Genomic DNA, 24,742 nt, shown 5'->3' with positions numbered 1-24,742 from the left:
TGCCTCCTGATGTGTCTAACCAAACTCCTCCATGGGACTCTGGGGTGTTTTAGAGAACTGAAGTACAAACATAGCTTTAGTACCCAGGGCTAGAACAGACACCCGAAGGATGTTTTTACAATGATTTTAGCCACCATCACCTGGTAGTGCAGTTTTCATGAATACCCCATACCCCCACATCCACACATATACATGCAGTATTTCTGGTTTCTTCTTTCTGGAGAGAGATGGGGACTGCTTACTTGGCCACTACATGCAGTGTGGTCCCTGTTTTAATATATCACAAAGCACCTAGTGAAGGAAATAACAGATCCACTGAGCAGTCTCCTAAGCTCCATTAGCAAATGCATTAACCTAATCAGCCCCACTACCTCATGGGCAGATGGCTGAGAAGCCAACCAAGAAAACAGATGTTGTGGCCACTCAGCAACACTAGAACTCTCTGGTTTTAATTTTCTCTTTACCTGAAAAAGAAGGAAGGGACAAAGAAAAAGGTGCTTTTCTTCCAATGAGCCTAATTACCTTGAAGAAGCCAGGGCAGTAAAATAAAATGGTCCCTTCCTCCATCTGTCTCTGTCTTAATTAGCAGAGGACACTTGCACAGGTGCAAGGCGGGATAGACCTCTGCATCCGTGGAAACAGTGTCACCACACTAACCAGCTTCCAAGACAAGCTGCACAGCTGAGGGCTCAGCAGGTGGCCCCTCACCTACCTCCTTCCATAAGCCAAAGGAATCCCCAGGAGGGCTTCTTACAACTTGCTTTCACCCAGTGATATTCATGAGCCTCTCCAGTAGTGAGTTTCACCTGGGAAACAGTGCTCCACAGACAGATTTCACCATGCCTTGTCTAGCTCTGCCTTTGGTTCAGTGGCATGATAAAATAGAATGACTAATCTTCGCATCACATGTAAACACAGGCTTGGAGATTGGTTCTAATGCTTTGATCCAATCGGGAATCTGTATGTCCAAACTAAAGGTCCTTGTCTCCAATTGATTTTTGGTCAATCAATAAAGATGCCAATAAAGATGGCTGGGCATGGGGTGGAACCCTTAGAATTGTGCAGGTGAGGATTCAGAGAGGAACAGGAATGCACTTCCATGACTCAGGGTAGAAGGAGCAGCAGGAGATAAAGCCAACCAGTCATGTGAGATTTTGGGTAAGTGGCCACTGGCCACTTCCCTGATTGGGCTTAGGGCAGCAGTGGAAGGTTTAGGAGTGCCCAGCCTTTGAGGTAGACAAGGCATTTTAAAAATAAGGTAATGTGTGTTTGTGTCTTTCATTCATGTATCCATTGGGAACACGAAGCACTGTAGCCCAAACTCTCTGCTACAATGCAGAGTCTGCGTTCTTTGCAGAAGCCCCCCAAGTGTGCATGACTGGACTCTTGATCTTTGTGCACACTCCTCTATGCCATACTGATAAAGACCCATTGCAAGATGTATCTTCTCCCAAGGCTGCTGCAACAGGGTACTGCAAACTGACTGACTTTAGACAACAGAGATGAAATTTGTGGTTACCATGGTGTCAGAACCATGCTTCCTCTCAAAGCTTTGCCCTTTTGACTTTCTGTTGGTTGCTGGCAATTGATTACTGGCATCCATTGTCTCATAGCTTCTGACTATACATGGCCAATCTCATTCTCTCTCTCTCTCTCTCTCTCTCTCTCTCTCTCTCTCTCTCTCTCTCTCTCTCTCTCTCTCTCCCTCTGTGTGTGTGTGTGTTTTCAGGTGTATCTCTTCTTGTATAGCCTCAGATCATATATTAGATCCCCACATTAATCCATTGGGTTCTTATTTTAATCTGGTAACATTTATAATGTTCTTATTTGTATATGTGCTTACAGCCTGAGCTTAGTACACATGATCTAAGGGCACCATTCTATCCAGGATACATGGATTCTTTTCTATACTTGAACACAGAAGTGTTTCACTAAATTAATAGCTTGGCCCTTGACACACTTCATCTTTTGCCCCTCTAACCAAAGCCTACTTTCTCCTAACAGCTCTCCAGATGGCCCAAGAGAAATATTTTCCCTAATGCCCCCCAATACACCATCATTCATATTGCTATATGAAGTTGTCTTTCTTAGTATTTTCTTTTCCCTTTGGCTAGAAAATAAGGTAGACCAGTATCTGTCTTCATTGTTATTTCTCAAACACGGAGCCCAGTGCCTTGTGCACAGCTGGGGGTGTAATATGTTTTATTTGACGAAGAAAGGAAACTGTTGATGGAAAGCCAGGCTGGCTGGTGTTATTCTCTAATACATTAGAGATGGGCAGGCTATTTCATTACCTGGTCATCCAGTCCATAACACAAAAGACTAAGGAGCTTGTTCTTTCCAGAGATTGAAGTACTAGAGCTTTATTTAAGCATTTATGCCTCAGACTAGTGAGGTCAGGTTCATGTGTCTGCCTGAAAGTCTGCAGAGGCTTGGGCGTCCGATAGCAGGCTCATTTCAGGGAAGGTAGAATAGGGTTAAATGGAGACAGGAGGAATTAAGCAGATTAGATCTAGTAGATTGCCCAGTGTTGACATAGTCTACCTCCTCACTGCCAAGATCAGTGGTACTGAGTGACAGCTTGCCTTTATGCCTTTACTGTGTGTGGACCTCCTTCACACACCTTTTTGCCTTCCTTCCTCTTATTTACCCAGTGTCCTACTTGAATTCTTTTTGTTAGCTTGACACAAGCTAGAGTTATGTAGGAACAGAAACCTCAATTGAGAAATGGCCTCCATCAGATGGCCTGTAGGGAAGTCTGTAGGGACTGTCTTAATAATGGTTAATATGAGAGAGCCCAGGCCACCGTGCATGATACCAACTTCAGCAAGTGGTCCTGGGCTGTCTAAAAAGTAGGCTGAGCAAGCAGTGAGGAGCAAGCAGTGAGGAGCAAGCAAGTAAGCAGTACTCCTCCGTGGCCTCTGTTCCATTGTCAGCAGCCACTTTCCAAGGCAAGGGAGAGTCAAACTGTAGTTTCTCAACCCACATGAAGCTCCTGAAAGCCAAAGCAGAACTGCAGCAGTGAGTTCAGGGACATTGAAATGAAATAGGAGTTTGCATCGCTCCCTCCTTCCTGGCTGCCATAATGTGAACTGCTTAGCTTTGCTCCTCTTTTCCTGCCATGATGGACTGAAACTATGAATTCAGGTATTTTGTCATAGCAATAAAAATTCTAACCAGCTGATGGCACCGCTGAGAGACAGTGGAGACTTTAAAGAGTAGAATTAGGACCCTCCCACCCACCAGGATACAAGCAGTGTTGCTCCACCGCATTCCCCCTCCCCAGACAGTCAGCCTTTGCACAGGTTCAAAGCAACAGAGCCAAGATGCCCTGAACATACAACATGAAAATAAACCTTTTCTTCCCCTTAAGTTGTTCCCTTAGGTGTTTTGTCACAGTGAGGGAAAGCTGAGTAACTTTGCTCTAGGGACCAACTAGCTCTGGCTATGCAAATCATGGTAACACAGCAAGAGGCCAGAGCTGCAAGTGGAGCCTGGGTCCCTGATGACCAGCTGCCCCACCCACCTGGGACAACGATATGGCAGAGAAATACACATCTTTCACCAAGGCCACTGTATTTGTAGAGCTTTTCCATAATACTAGGCAATATTTACTTTAACTTCTATAGAAATGATTTCTGGGTCTCTGCCTTTCTTTTCTTCCCCCTTCACAAGCTAAATTAAAAAGTAAAAGGCAGACAGTTCAGGTTTTTCACTGCATCCTCTAGCCTTTGAAATGCATGCTGTAAAGCTATCCAGGTTCCCCAAGGCTGTCTCAGCAGGCAGGAATAAGAAAGACTGAGAAGAGCTGATCTGTCTGAGGGCTGCTAAGCCGGGCCACAGAGGAGATAAGAAGACTGTTTCTTTATGGCAAATTAGTCCCATTTACTTGGTCCCAGGCCTCGAAAGGAGAGGGGATTGAATTTAAGTCAGGCCCTAATGACTCTTAAGGTATCTTGTTTTTCATCATGGAACACCATATCTTTCCTGCAGCAAGCCTCTCTAAGACAGGAAAAGAACAAAAACAAAAGCAGAAAATGCCATTCTGGAGACTGGTCTCTTTCTGTCTTAACCCTGAAGGCCCCTGGCAGGAGGTCTCTCTGCCTTTGCTAAAGAAGACCCTGGAATTGCCTGGCTTGGGCTTTTCATCAAAGCTCTCCAGGCTGTGCCATGAGCTGCTGTATTGTAGCTGACGGTCTTCTGAAAGGATGGGCCCTTTGTCTCTTCCCTTAGGCTGTCTGGCTGAGCAGTCTCCATTTTCAGCAAGGTTGCTAAACAAAGGTGTTTGGGGCTCTGCTCCAGCCAGAGCTAACCAAAAAGCCTGTGACACAATCCAGCCCAGAGTGAACTGTACCTGTTCACTGCCTTCCCGTGTGTCTGGAATTGCTGCTACATAGACATAGTTCTCAGAAACACCATGGCACAGTTTGCCTTCTGGTCTACCTCCATACTGCTGAAATGTACAGGTGTAAGTTAACTGAAGCGACTAGGGAGGAAGGGTATTTGATCCTACACCTTGAACTCACTGCCTGCCACTTCTTATCTTCCCAGGATGATCTAAAGTCCATAATGGTGAGATTGGAGTGACTTTTCTCCATTCTCCATGTGATTTTGAAACTCCCCTAGGGTGAGGGCGGAGGGGGCAGTTCTTATTTTCTTTTCTACCTCTGGGCTATGAGTTCATCCCCATGACTAACAACATTCACAGACAGGACAAAGATGAAGGTTGGAAAGGTGCTTGCTGGCTTTGGTTGCTTCCCAGTGCATTCATGACTGGAACAGGTCTCAGCCTGCTCCATTCCAGGAAAAAAAAAAAAAAAGCCTACACGAGCCAATGTCTAGCCACCCCTGTTTGTGAGTAAACTCAGCTTATATCAGAAGAGCCTCCCACCTCCTATAAATCACCAGTTCCTCCTCTAAACAGTCTCTGAGCCCAGTGAATCCTGCTGTAAGGTCTGAGCTCTCTGTTACTTGCTGACATGGTGAGAGATAATAGGTAGAAGAAACAGCCAGTCTTTCCTCACTTCCAAGAGGAGCCCTTGGTTTCCAGGAGAGGTGGTCCTTGCTTTTCTCCTTCTTAGTCCTGTTTCTGTTTCACATTCATTTTAAGAACAGGACAGGCTTGCCCTGAAATTCGCTGCTCTTTCAACAACAATTATGTTGAGAGTCTACTCCATGTTGTGAGCATCATGCAAGAAGGCTCTGCAATTTATGGGTCTGGCTGCCTTATGCTCAGAGCGACACACTTTTTAACTGCAAAACTGTATTGTAATCTTGATGTGATGGTGTTTTCTGAAGGCCAGAGAGCTCTCTGCACAGACTCATTTCATGGCCGATAGGTTCTCAGGCAGGTTCATCAGAGCTCCACAGCTGCCCTGTGCTTTCAAAGTAGCTGAATGGAGGATAGGGTGGGATTTGATTTTTATTTAAAAAAAAAAAATCAGCTTTCATCACCTGCATTCCTCATTCTGTTCTGTATCCTACTGCTTGCCACCAAACCAATAACCAGAATCAGGAAATTGCAAATGCCAGAATTTCACAAGGTAATGTCTTAAGGCTGCCTCTGGGTGGGAGTGCCACCAGCATGGACTGTAGGCTGTGTGCTCGCCAAATGAGGAGGTAACCAAATCAAAGGTGTGCTTTTGTCCTCTGACCCCTATAGCACCCTTGGAAGAACAATTCACCCCAAGAGACATTTGTTCTCTTCCTTCTTTTCTCTATTCCTTCCTTATTCATTTCTATGTTTTCATTAAGAGATGCCTCACTGTGTAGCTCAGGCTAGCCCAACACTCATTATCCTTCTCCCTCAGCCTCCAAAGTGCTGAGATCATATGTGTGCAGTACACACTGTATAGCTATTGTCTTAGGAGACAGAAATGACTAGGATTTTTTTTTTAGTACCTACTATGGGCTAGATAATTTTTAGTCTTTCAATTTCATAATCACATTTAAAGCATCTTAAAGAAATAAGACAGACAAGGGACCATTATTCTTTCTGTGTGTGGTGGTAAAAGGAATTAAGACCCAGAGATGCTGGGCATCTTGGTTGTCAAGTCACTCTTTTGTGTCCCCTAAGTTGCATTGTAGGAAATGATATGTAAGAATGTCCCCTAACCAATGTTCTTCCAACTGTGTTGTAGCTTTAACTGCCACAGTAATATACTTTCTAGCAAACATCAAAAATGCATGTGTTGGTTGCCTAGGAGAGGCACAGCTAAGGGGGCTATTTTGTTTTCTTCAGCTAATGAAAATGATCTAAAATCGACTGTAGTAATAGTTGTATCTCTGAGAATATGTAGTAAAAGTTATTGAATCATGAGGGGAGGTGCATCATGGGAAGAATGATGGCCTATGAAAATCAGTGCTCTAGGATGCCTGTTATATGTTTGTGTTTGCATTTGGGTTTGGTATTAGGCAACGTGGGATAAACTATAGCATGCAGAAGAATATTCAGAAGGTAGGTATATTGAAGGAAGAATGTGCTGGGACCTCCCCCAGCACACATACTTATAGGCCCAGGTCCTTAGGTGTGAGTGGACCCACTACTTACATTTGCAACTGACAACTCCACTGATTCAGAATGAGACTCTAGGTCTCAGCCTCGATCCTGCTGAGATGAAATTTTCTTCAGCAACCCTACGTTATCTCGGGAATAGGGATGGTGCCCCAGTGTTCTTACTTGTGTACTACTTTCTGAAAGGCTCCTTTACTGTTACTAAGAATTCTCTCTGAAGATCTGAGTGCCTCTGGAACACTGGGCTTTTCTCTGTTTTCTCTGAACCTATTTTACACCAAGCCCTGTGCTAAGACTCCTACTCACATGGCCTCATACATTTACTCCCACCAATCCTATGCAGAATGGCTACTCTGATTGCCTCCAATTTAGCAATGGAAGAAACAGGAGTTCAGAGCACATGAGTGGCTTGAGTAAGAACACAAAGGCAAACAACTAAGCAGTCAGAACAAGTGAGCAACAGCAGCTTCCTTCAAATCAGGTGCTCCAGTGCAGCCCTAGAAGATCCACATTCACTGTAGAGAACAGTTTTCAAAAGCTGGCTTCAAACTTGATTGTGAGATCGAAGCAGTATCTTCCTTTTGTGGTCTTTCTACAAATGCAGCTGGAATCCCCAGGGTTCGCCGTGAGTGGTGCAACATCAGTGACTACTTTGGGTGATGTCCATGTGTTGAGGTTTGGTCTGTTGCTATGTATCATAATGCTAAATCCTGTACAGAAGGTCTAGGTCTACAAGTGAATTCTCACATTTATCAGCTTTTCTTGCATAAACCTTGTTTCTTAATTTAAGGCTATTGGTTAAATAAAAAATGGCTACAGCCAGTTACAGGAGGGATTAGGGGCAGGAGGGTTTTTTAGTTACTTGGATGAGCAGGGTGGAAAGAGGAAAATAAGCAGAGAAGGAAGAGAAGAAGGAAGAGAAGAAGGCACCATGAAAGATACCTTACCTGAGCAAATGCAAGGCCATGAAAGGTGATAGACCATGAACACATGACCAGGAGAAACAACAGGTATTTGGGATACATACTGGGGAGGTAGCTAGCCCAGCAGTTAAAAAAAATAGAATAAGGGTTACTCCCAGTAATTGTCAAAGCCAAATAAAATAACCATAGTCTGAGTCTCATTTATTTTTAAGCTAGTCGGCGATAAGCTTTAATTGGTTATACTACATCCATGGAAAGCAATAGACACTGAAAGATGAATGTGATGCCTGCCACTTTCCTGTGTCATTTCCTGTCCTAGCAGACATGATTCTCTTCTAATGTGAATCAAAGGAGCACAGCTGGCAGGAGAAGGTGCACATCCGTAGGGACTTTGTCATCACGTGTCCATAGGACTTTGTCACCACGGTTACACTTTCTTACCCAAGCTCTCTGGGAAGGACCCACCTCCTACCCTCTTCACCATATTCTCCCTTGTTCTAAAGGTGGGCTCCCAACAGCTTCCAAACAACTGGCTGTTAAGATGTCAACTGCTCTGCCTTAAAATAAAAAAATCTCATGTCAAAGGTGTTTAGGAAATAATGAGTTAAAGTTTAACAGCTTTTCACTGGCACAAAATAAAATTCTCCAGGGCCTCAGGTTTTTTTCTCACTTGATGATAATAATAGCAAAATAATGCCAGTAATCACCTGCAGACACTTACCACTTTCCATTTGCTGGGGCTATGACATGTGTTTAAAGCATTATTCCACTTCTGCAGCCATCTAGGAAGTATCTGGCATGATTATCTCCATTTTGCAGGTCAGAAAGTCAGGATTTAGAGTTTATAACCATGCTACTTGAATGTACCTGGTGAATCTCATTTCAGAAACTAAGCAGGGTCAGGTCTGGTTAGTACCCAGATGGAAGAAAATACAGACTAAGGAGTTGAATGTCTGGCTGAAGGCACCAAGAATAGCAAGTCAAGAGCAGAACTGGGACTCAGGTTTGTCTGAGTCTAAGCTCAACACCCTCAGCTCGCTTCTTCCTTATTAGAAGGTGATATGACTGTGTAAACCTCCAGCCTTATTTCATGCTTCCTCTATAAGTTGAATGGATGACATTTGAGAAAGACCCATGACCTCAAAGGAACTTGGACTTGGCCTTCTTTTTCTCCTCACCATAAGAGACAAAATAAATAAAGGTGCACTTAGCAGAACAGATTGGGGAGGGGCTCTAGTTTGAGCAGAAGCAGCTTCCCAGCCTTTCCTTTTGACATGGCCTGAAATATTGGCCATCAGACCACAGGAGGGTGACAAGGGCCAGGATGCAGACTGCTTCTTCAGGGCTGTCACAGAACCCTAATAGCTTTGTTTTCAAAGGGAGTTGGGTATGTCTCTCAAATTAGTTAGATCTGTCATGTTCCAAATTGTTTGCATTTCTAAAAATGGGATTTGACATGTGGACAATTATTACCTAATGCAAGACCCAAAAATCTGTCTCTCTCAAGTCAACAACCTGGTAGCCAGGGGATTCTTATTAAACACAAACCCGTTTCCCAGTATGGGACTATTGTGTCCATACCTTCCAACCCAAATTGGTTTTGAGCTCTGGAGCCTTTGTCCGATTTCTTCATCTCTTTCTGAAGCCTCGGGAAGATGCTCAGTGTACTCATTCAAGGATATTAGTCCCCCAGCAAGATGCCCCTCTGGCAGTGTGGGGAAATATCCGGATCAGCAGAGCAGCAGCCCAGCATTTATCAGCAATTCAACTCCTGGAGCTCCATCCAAGGCCAAGTCAATCAGGAGCTCCTGAACAACTGCGTGTTCACATGCCTCTCATGATAAAAACAAAAACAAACATCTGCCTGGTGGTCCTTATTCCCATCATAGCTACTTGCTCATAACTCCTGCAGCTTCCCCAATATCCCTCCACTCTGATCTCTTCCCTTTATCCAGTTGAAGACTGTCTGCCTTCAAGAACATCTTAGTTGTTGTCCCCAGCTCCAGTCCAACTTTCTGTAGTCTAGTTCCTGTTGAAAAAAGTCACAATGATCTTTGAAGAAGGCAAAAGTGATATCCAGGTCCTTGTCTAGAATTTGTATTGTTCATCTCCTACTCTTATTCTGTTTAAGGTCTTTAAAGAGCTCTACCTCCATCTCCTTGAGTCAGCTGCTCCATTCCTATTCTGGGATCCAGCCATGTAGAAGGAATGAAGAACAAGGAGAGCAATGCCCGTGCTTGGTTCTAAAAACAGCTTTTCCCATCCTCCACCCTCTGGGAAACAAGTTATGCATAGAATCAGAGGGACATACTCTCAAATTACAGTTCTACCCTTAGTGACTGAATTTCTTTAGGTGAGTGTGACTCTTCCTCACTCTGACATCCATGACCTAGTTCTGAATGGGTATGACAATCTTCAGCAAAGTGTCTGGAGAATTACACAACACAGTAAGTGTGAAGGACTTACTCTGGCACATAGTAGGGAATTAATACATTCATTAAATTTAACAACTTGACCTAGTCACCCAACTAGTTCATTTAAATACTCAACTCAAAAATTTTCTTAGTCCCACTGATCACTCTGCTAAGAAAGTTGAAAAAAAGCTCTGTTCCCTAAAGTCTAATTCCTCAGACATACTTGTCAACAACATGGCTGTGCTTATAAGAACCAAATATATCCCGTGCACCACTAGTGACTCTTCCAGAATTAATTTGTCCTGTGATTTGTTTTGGCTACTCTGCTTATGTAGTTCTCTTTGGGGAAGTTGCTTTCCCTGGGACATTTCTGATAGAGGCATTTCCTTAAAGCAACTAATAATGGGAGACGAGCAAAGGAGCAGCACATTGTCCAGAAACAGCCCTAAGCATGGACACTGCACCCAAGTGCATGCACATGTGCACACACACACACACTACAAGACACACCTTAGCGCTGGAGAGTGCACAGACTTATAGGTACCGGTCAGAGTAGACACACATATGACTGGATCACATACAAACATTGGGACTCTGTCCCTTTGTTATATAATGTTGAGTTTGACAACACCTGGACAAAAGAGCCAGAAAAAGGAATACGGTACCTTTTGGTGACTTAAGCGTTGCCACTGCCCAGTCACCATCAGAATTTCCTAAAAAATAACAATTAAGAGATGCTGATCTGGTTGCCAGGAAACCCATGTTTGTGGTACCCTCATACCCAGGTTGTTCTTGTTGCTTCAGCTGCAGCCTCCAAGTAACCTGGCCTCAGGGGACCCAGGGAACAGGAAAGGAGCCAGTGTGGCCTTGCACTAAGTATGCACCTGTTTTGACAAGACCTAACAGAATATCAAGAGAAGTACCCCAATCATGCCAAGGCTACAGCAGTAGAGCAAGGATCATCAAACTGAAGTCTGGTTATAAGTTTCAATTTACTACAAAAGATAAGACGTTTTGGTTTACAGAAGGCTGGTTTTACAATTATGTACACAAGATGTCTAGAGATGGAATTTGCTTCCCATTTGCTATAGACATTCTTCTGAAAGAGGTTACATCATTGTAATCCGAGATTGGAGCATGCTCACCTGCCCGTAGTTTTAAAAGCTCCATTTGGGTACAACTTGCCTTACCACAGTGCCTAACTGTAAAAGATATTGCTGAAAGTGAGTGAATTCGCCCTTCTCCAAAGCCGCTCTTTCCTAAGTAGGGAAATCCCACCCCCAAAAGCTACAGTGACCATACTTGTTAGCTGAGAATCCCGAATGATAATACATTGCTTTACAGAACAGCTATGTGGCTGGAATTTGAGTTATAAAAAAAGGTAGTCCAAATCTAATTGCCTTCCAGATGTATCCAGTAGCCCCTTGGGGGAGTAGTCTCATATTATCAACAGTCTCAAGTGACTTCTCATTAAATAAACAAATATGAGAAGAGCTCAGAGTGCACCCCACTCCTTCGTTACTGGTGTTCTCTAAAACTGAGTTTAAAGTTTAAAGAACAACCTCTGCCTATGAAGGCTTTATCCCATTGGCTGGAGGCCTGACCAATCAGTGAGTGCTACTAGCTCTTCTGTTCTTTCCTAGGAACCCACTTGGGCAGACTGGGTTGGAACTCTTTCTGCACGATTTCCAGAGACCTAACAGGCTGCCAACTGAGAGGAGATTTGGAGAACAGCCTGTGACAGGAATGATTATAGAGCACAGATCTGGCCATTTAAACATTTCCGGTTGGCTTCCCAGGCATGCCAAGGGACTTTGAAATTACCATGTGCCCCCTGGGGATCTGAGTTTTACACCCTTATCACTCAAACAGAGAGGTGCTTGGCATGACAGGACAGGAATTTAGAGCTCAGCAGGTCCTGCCTGTAGTGCTTGGCCATGTTCTCCCCCCTCACTTGGGGTCATCTCTAGATAGTCATAGGACCCCAGATCTTCCTCTGCCCATGGACAACAGCAAACCAATCCCCAAGTCACAGTCTCCAGAAGAGTCATCCTCCCCTGAATGAAATTTCTCAGTTTGCCTTACAGGCAGGATCCAGTCTTTGTCACCTTTGTCCTAGCTTCCAAGTCAGGGTGGGCCTGCCAGGGCAGTAACAAAGTCTCTTCTATGAAGCCATTGACCATTAATAAGATAAGTGAGCTACCAAGCGAGTACTAAAGTCCTCACTATAGTTGGCATGAGCTGACATGAGGGGACTGACTATTTGGGGACAAAAAAAAAATGCTCATTTAAAGGGGATGGACCTTTTTAGACAGAACAAGAGCTGTAGGATGGAAAGGGGAACAAGGAAAGGTCAAGTGTCCCGACCTATTTACTACCTTTACTGGGAATTATAAAATCAGGAGCTGTGTGTTTTGCTTCTTGAAAATGTATCTCATAGTATATTTCAAATATAGTATACCTCAGTTATACTCAGCATCATGGGAAAGCTTTTACCTTCAGAGGAAAAACAACTGATGTCTTGTTGAGCCTTGCCTCAGAGACAGAAGTGAGGAGTAAAGAATAGACCTCACAGAAGGAGGAAACAAAGTTGGCAATGGGCCCCCAGGGGGAGTGTAGGGAATGGTCCTCAACAGCTCTTCTTTTACCTAGTGGTATATTGGATTGTTAGAAGTAGCTCAGAAAAAGTACCATTTCGTGCAAACAACAGGATTTCCAAGTCAAGCAATCTTGAGTGTGAACTCAGTTAACCATGCTAAGCCTTGGCTTCTCCATCAATCTACAGTATTATAGATACAGTACAGTAGGTCCAGTGCCTCCCAAAGACACGTGCTGCTCTGGAGGTCAGTGGTATTAGCTTCAGCTAATAGCCAGCTTTTAAAAAAATAAATAAACTGGCTGAAATCAGTTCACAGCTGGGGGCCTCATGTTTTTCCTTGGTCTTTGGCACAATGTAGGCACAGAGAGGATGAGGAGGGATTCCTGGGCTGTTGTTGATGTTTTACATTTTTATTAGAAGATGTAACATATTCCGGGAAAAGATCACCTGTCAAGTGGCAAAAGGGAAATATTTTTCTTAACATAGAACTAATTATTTGGTTAAGATGAAGGTATGCAGCATTGCATGGTCATGCTGGTGAATTCCTACTTTCTTAGACTGGGTGCCCAAGGCTAAACTGAACCAAATAAAGGGCCTGTGGACTCCTGCATCACTTACAGAGTCTAGGAGTTCAACTTCGGAAACCTATGACCACTGGATCAGGACAAATAGTAGATAAATGCTGACAGCAGGTGACTTCCTGTGTGTCATGTGCATTGGGGATTGCATAGTAAGATGGAGTTTCCCCTGACAAAGACATAGGAGCCCTCCCTCTCTGAAGCACTGGGCGATCTTTAAGGACACTTCTGCCTTGCTCAAATTGTCCTATGAAGAGACACATCTGTCCTCACGCTGCACTTGCCTGCACCCAGCACATGGGTCATGGAAGGGTAATATTAACGATGTCTACCTATAGGGAACATCTCTCAGCATCCACCTCCATTGGGAATATCTCCAAACTGTTTAAACCCGTATTACAGTCTCAGTGAAAAGGGTCAGGTGTGTGGTGCAAGCTCTCTGGTGGATGGGTAAGTGGCCCACATCTGGATAAGTGGCTTGGGCTGGCTCTGATGATTCTTAGGGGGTCACAGAAAAGTAATGTGTTTTTTGTTTCCTTACTCATTTGTTTTTAACCAGGCCCATGAAGTAAGAAACGGATGTCAAGAATACGGATTCTGCTCTCTCTGTCAACCGGGACTTCACATCCTGGTGTGTCTGGGAATCTAGAAGAAAGATACGACCGGTAGACAGTTCTTCTGGAAGGGAACTGTAATGGGCTGAAGTGCTTACTACATGTGGAGAACTTTTCACCAGGCTGGATCACTGCCTCCACCTAAACATTCACTGTATGTGGTTGTGATTCTGCTACACAGGAGAACTCGAGGCCCAGTGAAACCAACAGGGTCTGAATGGACTCACTTAGTAAAGTTTGACTTGGGACATACTACTCAGTCCTGACCAAGTTTAGTTTCATGTACATTCTTCTTCATTCTTGCTAGTCACCCCAAGTTCTGCCTTGACATGATGTCTATCACATGTCAATTCACTGCCTTTACAAAAGGCACAGGTGGTTCAAAATGCCCCATATAGTGCTGGGTACTGGAGAGACAATGTGGATAGGGCTGGCCAGGTCCTTGCCTCAATGTCTCCTATAGTCAAGGGACACCAAACTTAGTACTGGGAGAATAAACAAATGAATGAATGAATGAATGATATCTCACCTCAGCATACTTTCCCCCACAGAGTCCTGTGTGGCTCAGCTCCTGACGTTTCCCTCTTGTGTGCTAGTCTTTTGCCAATAGCTGAGCCGTAAGTCTCCTGGGAACAGACATCATTCTACAATCGCTTGCCTGGCATGCCCAGGTGGCATGTGCCAAGACCCTAAAGTCCTTAAGAAGAAAGTTCTCTATGCATGAATGGGGTGGTTTCAATAAAGTAGCAAAAGTAGAATGAGAGACAAAGGCAGGCAGGGTTGGGGATCAAAATCAGGAATAAAAGGGCTTATAACCCTCCATTCAAATCTGGCCTTACACAGCACTGGCAGTGAATAAACAGTGTGTTTAAAGCCCCGCAGTTGTTATGATACTAGATGAGGTGGGATGATTTCCTATGACAATTTAAAATTGGGATGGTATTAGGGGATTGTCCACTCTGCTTCTTCGTTTGTTAGATAACGTAGAAGTCTAGGCATTTTGATGGCTGCTCAGTGACATGCAGTTAAAGGCAGGCAGAGCTCAGACTAGGCTGCAGTTTCTGAGAAGCACCTGATGTCTTGGATAGTAAAGCCTTAAAAGTAGATTTATTTCCTAGGGAGTGTTTTGAAGTTGGCAGTTAACAGTAGAGGCTGGCTAGGCTTCTCGTATCCACTGGATTGAGAGATTTTACACAGGGAGTCTGGCCCTCGGAGGCTGCAGAGCTTTCCATGGCAAACCACTTTTAAACAGCCTTGCTCCTGGGTGGTAATGATCCTCTAATGAAATGCATTTCCTGTACACACCAGTTTGCATTACACCTTAATAAAGAACCCTTGAAAGAACATTTATTATAGGATTTGAGTTCACTGATGCAGGCTGATGTTAGAGTCCTGGGGAGCCACTGGGTCAGGCAATTCCTCAGCTACAAACTCCTCCACTAAGAGAAGAACCAGCTCACCCACCTGTCAGATAAAGCCCAAGAACTCTACAGCTATCAATGCAGCCAGAAGAAGGGGACCCCTTTAGCCACTTACTAGATTGGGGCAAAATCTCAAGAGAGATTCTTCCACCTGCTACAAGATACAAAGATGATTCCTTAAAATCCAGCTGTCTTTGATTCTTGTCAAAGGTAAGCTTATTCATTCAAGCAACAATATTCCAGAAGTTCCTGGTTGCAGAAGAAACGGTTACATAAGAAATGCCAAACACATTTTCATATTGCAAATTTCATTCCAAATGCTCTGCAGACATTTCTTGTCTACAGCAACCCTGAAGAAATCCTGGGAAGGATCAAGGAGCTGTGTTGGAACATTCATCTATTATTTACACTCAGAGCTACTAAGGATCTGGTGGGGAAGAGCTCTAAGTTAAAGAAATGAGATGCATGGGATAATATGACCAGTTCTCAAAGAAATAAAACACATCTGAGCTGATTATGCTTAATGCCAAAACAAGAATCACATATAACAACAGATGTTATTTGTCTCTGAGCCGCAGCGTTCAGAAAGGGAGGTGGGGTCAGAAGAGTGTTTTCAGGTTGCCACAGCTGTGTGAGCAGTGAGTCTTACCTGCTCTCCTGGGTAACAGTACCCCTCCCTTCCTTGTAATACGGGATGCTTGGGATACACATGTTATGCAAGAATACAGTGTGAAATCAAGAAAGTTGATAGCTACAGAACATAAGACCTTACGTTTTCTAGGGGTCGGGGAGGAAAATAAATAGATTAGGAGACAAAGGTAATAGAAAAGGAAAGTTTACCAGGCTGAAGATGTAGAAAAGCCTGTGTCTTTATTAAACATGTGACCTTGGTACTATACACTTGGTTCTAATTATTCTATCCTGAAGGTCAAAGGAATTGGAGAACAGGAACTCTCAGATTTCTGGTACAAACACTAATTACTTAGCCTGCTTCTGTCCCAGTGTGAGGTCCCAATACACTTGTTTTATTAATATTTTTATCAGCATAAACCTTAGATACCACAAACATCAGAGCTACATCCTAGTGTCTGTACCTTGGTTCTGGGGTTAGGGTATTTCATAGTGAAATCTGCAAAGAGTATCTATTATCTCATCTCTATTGAGGGGCTGGAAGACAAGAAGATGAAAAATTGATCAGAAAAGACAGTGTATCTGTGGCATCCTCTACCTGAACGACATTTCCTGGAACCAAAACTATGTAAGGACAAATGAATAAGTCTTGTAAATAGCCAGAAGGGCAGAAAGACCTCCACCAATAAATCCAGTGGAATTCCATCCAAGGGAAGTTGTTACATGACAAAGACTCCTGGTAGTCAATTCTTTTTGTGAAAGAGAAGAGTTCTCCGTAAGGAGAATATTTAAAGATAATGACGAGGACCTCTCAAGGGGACCCAAGCTGAGACTGAGATAAGATAGAACCACAAGATGAGTCAGCTGGGCTGCTCACAAGACAGTGGGGCTCTGGAAAAGAAGGATGACATGAATGGTGGGACTTTGCTTGTTTCACTTGAAAGACCTCTGTATGCCCATTTTATAAAATGGAAAACTGGGGACTACTGAGGGTTAGGTAACTGCACAGAGTCAGGCAGAAGCTGTGGCAGAGCCAGGATTTGAGTTCATATCTGTCTGACTTTTATCAGTTGATCAGAAGTGGCAGATGACATGGTGGAAACGCAAGCTTAAAAACTTCTCCTCAAGATAAGGACAAGAAAATAGAACTCACAGGACATAGCAAGAAGGAAACAAATTTTCCATGGCTAGAGTGAGCAAGAATATGGAAAACAGGAGCAGGATTTGGGAGAGGGTGTTAAGAGCAAGCAGTTGAGAAGGGATGCAGTTCTCCTGAGTGTCAGGCTTATGGCATAGTCTAAACCACTAGTCCTCAGCTGGGGCTTCACATTATAAAGATCCAGATGTTTTATTTTACATAAATGGGTGTTCAGTCATAAATCTTGGCTCATTCCTGGTGCTTGTGGAGGTCATCCCCTGGAAATGGAGTTACAGATGGTTATGAGGCACCATGCTGGTGCTGGTAATCAAATCAGGGTCCTTTGGAAGAGCAGCTAGTACTTTTAAGCAGAGAGCCATCTCTCCAGCCCCATTTATTTTATCAAATGTCCATAAGCATGTGATGAATTACATTCTTAACCTGCTCAGTTAGAATCTCCAAGGTGGCCTGTGGCCTTGTGCTGCTTACCACATCAGGTGATTCTGATACTCTGCATCCATCATTGAGAACCTGAGTTGTCATAACCAGGCACTAGTCAGGAACTGACAACTTTGCTCTGGATGAATCTTCATCCAGTAGAATGTGTCTGAGAGCAAATTGCCATGTTCTTGTGGAAGAGACTGGGGAGACATGGGAGGGAGATTGGTATTGGGTGACAGAAGCACCTGGTCAGTTCTCCACTCTGTTACTGCTGCTGTTGGATCTGTAGAATCACCTCTCAATTCCTTATTCTAATTATCGAGCTACTGAGTTCTCTTCCATGAGTCACTAAGACAATATGCATAAGAATTCAAACATAATGCTGTACATTTGGTAAAAACAAAATTTATATTAGCTCTGCAGTCTACTGTCTAGACCATCCTTTCCCAGGAAATGCTATCCTCTGAAGGAGAGAAACTACCTAGGCTAAGATTGTGCACTATCCATAAGCTTATTAGAGATGGCAGAGGATGCATAGGTGATGGGGAGTTTCTTGTTAAAAGCCAAGGTATTTCTAAGACTCATCATATACTGGATTCTACATCTGAGGATCTTAAGGATTACCTGGAAAACTGAGGACTTGTAAATAGCCAGAAGGGCAGAAACCATAAGGAAACCACTGGAGTATCCAGGTCTTTCTCCCCTGGAAAGAGTTCTCACTAAATAGGTGCCCCAGGTGATCAACCTGCACCATACAGCAAGACAGGACTTAATTAGGTTCAAGGAAATAGCTGTGGGAGTCCTGATTATAGATAGGTAGGTAGGTAGGTAGGTATGTAGGTAGGCAGATAGATAGATAGATAGATAGATAGATAGATAGATAGATAGATAGATAGATAGATAGAAAATGATAGATGATGCATAGATACAGATGATAGATGACAGATTCATAAATACATATATGTACATAGATATAGATCGATGATGATAGATAGGCAAATAGATAAATAATTCATAAATAGGCACATATATGTAGAAATAGATAGGTAGGTAGGTAGACACGTATACATGCATTATAGATTTCTACATGCATAGACATATATATAGATTCATACATAAATTGGTTCATAGATATACACACACATATATGATAAACAGATAATAAATAAAACAATAAATGATAGATAGATGATAGATAAGTAAAAAATAGATATAATAAAGAAATAAAAATAAAAGGTAAAAAACTTCATAGGGAAAGGCTGAATAAAGGAGAGAGAGGAGAAAGAAAACAGATTTATATAGAATCCCCTTACCTACTGCCTTTAAGGAGGCGTACTTGTTGAGCTCTTTGCCTGGAGGCTGCTGTTCATATGGATTAGAAATCTGACCCAGGTTGGGGTATGAATGTGGGTGTCCCATCTGCTGGAGCAGAGGAGAAGTGGGCACTGCGTTGTTCATCTGAGTGGTATCTGAAAATGAATAGAAAAAAATGGTCATGAAAAAAAAGCAAGACCTTCCAACCACCCCACCGTCATCTTATACCTCCATCCTAAAACTCCTCCCACACTGCTCATGAGGGACCAAGCATCAGATAGAACGATAATGTGTCAAGTTCCCATCCCTGTGCAGGGCCTTGTGCATCAAAATAGTATGTGGGGGCAGTAGAGAAATGGCCCAGTGGTTAACACTCCCTTAGGCTGTTGTAGAAAACTCAGAACCCACACCATCTGTACTCAAGGAAAGACTCAGAGCCCAGGCTGTGTGACCTTTTAGCTCAGCCACCTTGGCCATAGTTGCATAGTTTCAAATAACCAGCTGGTGCTGGGCAAAGCCATGGCCTGAGATAATAAGCTCCTTTGAATCTCAGCACCCATATTTAGCAGCTTACAAATAATTGTAATTCCAGCTCCAGGGGCATCCAATGTCTCTGGCCTACCTGGGAACTTTCACTAATGTGCACACACCCACACACAGACATACACAGGGACCCAGGATTAAAATTAAAAGAAATATTTTTTAATAACAAAATTTGTGACCTGGAAAAGTAGCTGAGTGGCATCAGTTCAATGCTCGGCACCCATGTCAAGAAGGCATGGTATCATCTACCACCCATGTCAAGAAGGCAGGAATCATCTATCACTTTCCTATAAATTTCAGTGCTTCGAGCTAGGTTCACTCCTGCAGGTATAGTGAGCTGAGCAGACTACAATGACCAGAAGCTCATGTGGCCTCTCTGTTCCCAGCACCTTTGCCTTCGCTGGTCACCTACAGTCCTCTTAATGTTTGTCAGCTTCTTGGCGAAAGGTCAGGCTCTAGGAGCTCTTCTGAGTCCTACTTCTTTGAATGTTACTGAAGTTAAACATCTTGATACCCAAATTTTGTTTGTTCTTAAATCTGTGAGCATGGTGTTGGGTGTCACCTCTCTGTTCTCCACCTTATTCCTTTGAGACAAGGTCTCTCATTGAGTGAGATGTTTAGTGTTGTTGCCAGGCTGGCTGGCAAGCTCCCAGGGTCTTCCTGTCTAGGGTTAGGAGTACATGGGTAGCTGAAATTTATAGTACATGTATATGCAAAGCATACAATGTCATGTCATGTGACCAAACCTACAGAAATATGTAATTGCCAGAATGTATAGATTTTTGCTCACAAATGCTTTTTGCACTAGTCTATTGTAGTTTGTTTTTTACTGTAAAGTGGAAACATGAATTACTATATGGGAATTCATTTTTTAAAATTACATATGCATTATGTGCATCGGTTATACATGCATATGGTAGAAACTCATGCAACTCTTAGGAGGAAAAAAAGGTTTCAAAGTAAATCCACACTACCTGTCTAGGGAGTTTCCAGAGACTGCATAGGAAGCATGAGAGGCAGTACAAACATTATAGTGTTTATCTTACAAAAGAAAATGTGCCTATTTCTGCACACCAAGGTTTGCATAAGCTAAACAAAAGATTATAAAGCACATACTGAATATTGGCTATGTGTGGGGACAAAATACCATGGGAAGGGAATTTCCAGAAGGTTCATTGTATAAATGCATTCTGAGATGAGATCTGAAGGAAAAATAGAATATCAGTCAGGTGTGGCCAATGAGGGATGCACTAGAGATATGTTATGGGCTGAGGAAAGAGCTGGTAGGTTGCCACCAGAGGAAAGTGATAGGTTCAGGTTCAAGCTCAGTGCCTGGAAAGTGGTCCCCGGTCTCTAGGCACGCATGGCTGAAAAGTACAATATAGAGAAAGCAGAACAGGATGAGGCAGCAGAGACTAACAGAGCCCAGATGGCTAGTTCAAAGACCCCACCTTGACAACAATGAAATGGGGTCCAGAAGACAAAGGCGGTCAATCCAGTAGAGCCAATCAGGACCCAGTCTCAACCAGAGAGTCTGGTAGGATGTCTCCAGCTTCAGAAAGCACCTATGTTCATCAACATGCACGCTGCTAGACGCTGGAGCTACCTCATGAAATCCCATTAGCCTGCGTTCACACTCACTTCCCAGCTTCTGTAACTCTTAGTTGCTGACAGCCCGTACAGCTGTTAGTATGCAGAGCCTCGCTCTCAGCTGATGGAGACACCATGCTGGGCTTTCTGCATTTCACACATCTCTTCTTCAACACCTGGCTGGTCTACAACCAGTGCCTCACTGACATTAAGGCACGGAAGTGCGGGCACTTTCTTCAAGGTGGAGTGACTATGGAGAGATCAGTGGGTGCTTCAGAGCTCACCCTGGATTGAAACAGTTTTCCCAATCAAAGCCAAAAGTTTGGGCTTTGCAAGCCTCTGTTGCCATTGTAGGCTGGCACGAGACTGGGCATGATACAGAGAATTATGTATGTCTATTTCGTAAAATTTTATTTTCAAAACCAGGTGACACCAATTTTGGCTCAAGGGCTTTTGTTTGGTCACCCCTGTCTACACTTCCACTAACATCTTCATCCTTGTATGGCCATTTTATATTCCCTTTGTGTGTGTGTGTGTGTGTGTGTGTGTATGTGTGTGTGTGTGTGTCAATTCTCTTGCCCCCTGGCTTGATAACAGCTGCTGTAGAAACTCAATGATAGAGACCCGGGAGAGGAGCAAGGGGGAACTTGGTTAACAGGTACAAAGCCAAAGTTTTATAATGAATAGAACTTAGTCCTTTTATAGTCCTTGTCTCATAGTAGGGTGACTATTAACAATAATGCATTGTCTAGCTACAAAATGTAAATAAAATGATTTCTCATGTTCTCTTCACAAAGATATGATAAATTGTTTGATGTTACAAATATGTTGATCACCATAATTTAATCATTACATGTATCCAGGTACCACATCCCTAGGTATATAAAATCATTACATTTTAATTAAAAATAAGATAAAATGAAGCTTTAAAGATTGAATGGTTAATTTTTAAAAGCCCAAGAACATTAGTAAACTAATTAACTAATTATTCCATGCCAAGGCTTTTTGCCCCACCAGAAAGAGATCTCAACCACTAGCTTGTTTAGTTACAACTGATAGCCTCCAAGTCAGTCCCCCCAGGGTGAAACTGGCTCTTCATTCTCTTTGTCCCTATGTCTTGAACCCTCACCACTCTACTCAAATCCTATTTCTCAGCCCACCAAGGAAATGCTAACCATTTCATTAAAAGAGGGGAAGCCTTGTAGAGATGTTGCTCAAAGGACATATTGGAACAGATTTTATATTATTAAACAAAATACTTAACATTCCATTACAGAGTACTTACTTTTAGAGTATTTCTGCAAAGTTCCATGCTACCTCAAGGGCATCAAATGGTTATTGAGCATAAGTAAGTATGACAGAGAGGACCCACCAGAATGAATCTTCTCAAAAGAAAAAATGAGGCTGCCCCAAGTCACGCTCCTGCTTCACATTTAGAAGCACATGAAGTGACTTGCTGGCAGACTTACATAGCCATTCTGTGCTAGCTTCCAGGCATGCGATATTCAGAAATATTAAAATTCCCACCCTCAAGGAAACTATCAAGAACTGTTAAACAGACACTTGTGTAGCTGGGCTTTGAAACATTATTTTTGTTTTCGTAAACAAAATGAGAGGTTAGACTTCATAGCCTGTTGCTCCGTTTAAATCCTCCCTGACAATGTACTCAGCAAGGGAGACACAAAATAGGCAGAGGAGAGGAAAGCCCAGATTGGTATGTAAGGAAAACAGAACAATCAGGATTGCAAGCTGGTACAACCACTCTGGAAATCAGTTTGGTGGTTCTTCAGCAAATTGTACCTAGTACTACCTGAGGGACCAACTATACCACTCCTGGGCATATACCCAGAAGATGCTCCAACATGTAATAAGGACACCTGCTCCACTATGTTCATAGTAGCCTTACTTATAATAGTCAGGAGCTGGAAAGAACCCAGATATCCTTCAACAGAGGAATGGATACAGAAAATGTGGTACATTTATTTACACAACGGAATACTATGCAGCTATTAAAAATGATGAATTCATGAATTTTTTAGGCAAATGGATAGAACTAGAAAATATCATCCTGAGTGAGGTAACCCAATCACAAAAGAACACACATGGTATGCACTCACTGATAAGTGGATATTAGCCCCAAAGTTCCAAATAACCAGGATACAATTCACAGATCACATGAAGCTCAAGAAAGAAGAGTAAAGTGTAGTTGCTTCAGTCCTTCTTAGGAGAACAAAATATTCACAGAAGCAAATATGGAGATAAAGTGTTGAGCAAAGACTGAAGAAAAGGCCACCCAGAGACTGTCCCACCTGGGTATTCATCCCATATACAGTTGCCAACCCAGACACTATTGTGAATGCCAAGAAGTGCATGCTGAAAGGAGCCTGATATGGCTGTCCCCTGAGAAGTCCTGTCAGAGTCTTACAAATACAGAGGCAGATATTCACAGCCAACCATTGGACTGAGCATGGGGTCCCCAATAGAGGAGTTAGATAAAGGATTGAAGGAGTTGAAGGGGCTTGCAACCCCATAGGAAGAACATCAATATCAACCAACCAGACCCCCCCAGAGCTCCCAGGGACTAAGCCATCAACAGTGGAATACACATGGCTCCAGCTGCATATGTAGCAGAGGATGGCCTTGTCATGCATCAATGGGAGGAGAGGTCCTTGGTCCTATGATGGCTCTATGGATGCCCCAGTGTAGGAGAATCAAGGGCAGGGAAGTGGAGCGGGTGGGTGGGTGGGTGGGTGGGTGGAGGAACACCCTCAGAAGCAGGGAGAGGGAGGATGTAATAGGGTATTTCCAGGAGGGAAGGAAACCGAGAAAGGGGATAACATTTGAAATGTAAATAAAGAAAATAACAATAAAAAAAAAAGGACAATCAGTGTGAAGAAGAATACAAAGCAGGTGAGATTTAGGTTATACTCTGAAATGCTGTGACCAAGATAAGAAAAGAAATATAAATGTTTGAGTGTACTATCTATGGTTGTGTGTGTAAATACATGCTTATCTAAATATCTATACTAAATGCATACATAATTTTTGCATAGTTATGGCTATAGAGAAATCCACTGACACTAGCAATGTCTTTCTCTTGGAAGAGTGATTTTCCTTCTAGATACACCTCAGTTCTAGGGAGATCTCATGTGCCTGCATAGAAACTCTCTATCCAACATAAGAAAATAGCCCACGTGCTTATAATTTTACAGTTCATTACAGCCTCCAGAGCTTTTGCTGTTCTGTGATGCTAGCCACGCTCCATCAACAAACTCCATTATCATGCAAGAGGCTACTGGCATCCTGCACTTCTCTTCTAAGACAGAAAGGGGCCTCATGTATCTGACAATCATTCTCAAAGAAAGTCAAGGCATAATTACTCTAATTGGAAGCATCTAGTATTCTTACAGCAAGGTAAACCACCTTAGACATGTCGTTATCATGAGGCATCTTCATTACTCAGTAGAAATAAAGTGGATGAAATTCAGATCATGTCAGTTAGGGTAAAAAAAAATCAGTTACAAACATAGAGAGGGTGCTCTGGGTTTCTGTGCAGAGAAGACAAATGACCACTGATTTTTTTTTTTTTTTTGGAAGGAGTAACGACATGAAGAGCCCCAAAGCATCCCACGAGGGGGAGCAGCACAGAAATACACAGGAAGCTCCAAAAGTGCTGCTCTGATGGTCCTCAGGAACGGCCTTCCCAAATGCTGTCTCCTTTACTTATGCTATTAGCCCCGTCAATAAGGACTGTGTGTGTGTGCATACAAGTTCATGTTGACCTGCAGGTGTGGGTGTGCAAGGGGAGGCCAAAGGGCAGGGTCAGATGCCTTCCTCCACTACTCTCTACTGTATTTGTTTAGTCAGGGTTTCTCATTGAACCTGGAGCTCATTGATCGGCTAGACTGGCTGGCCAGGGATTCTCTTATCTCCAGCTCCTCAGCCCTACTCAGTCCATCCTTTCTTTTTAGTGTCAAGGATCAGACTAGGTCCTTGTGCTTGCAAGGCAAGCACTTCATTGAC

At 43.1% G+C, this 24,742-nt stretch overlaps 1 protein-coding gene across 2 annotated transcripts in view; it reads right to left on the bottom strand.

The window, feature by feature from the left end:
- Window positions 1–24,742, bottom strand: part of Shisa9 (shisa family member 9) — a 287,312-nt gene that overhangs the window by 7,556 nt on the left and 255,014 nt on the right. Inside the window, exons 3-4 of one of the 2 annotated variants that reach the window (NM_028277.2) lie at window positions 18,586–18,741; window positions 10,517–10,564 (exon numbers count right to left, since the gene is read on the bottom strand). In NM_028277.2, coding sequence (NP_082553.2) covers window positions 10,517–10,564; window positions 18,586–18,741 — 204 coding nt within the window. The remainder of the gene's footprint in view (window positions 1–10,516; window positions 10,565–18,585; window positions 18,742–24,742) is intronic. The other variant, NM_001174086.1, reaches the window with a different exon arrangement.

Source organism: Mus musculus, chromosome 16, assembly GCF_000001635.26.
Source record: "Mus musculus strain C57BL/6J chromosome 16, GRCm38.p6 C57BL/6J".
NCBI lineage: Eukaryota > Metazoa > Chordata > Mammalia > Rodentia > Muridae > Mus > Mus musculus.
This window is presented reverse-complemented; position numbering and strand designations above follow the sequence as displayed.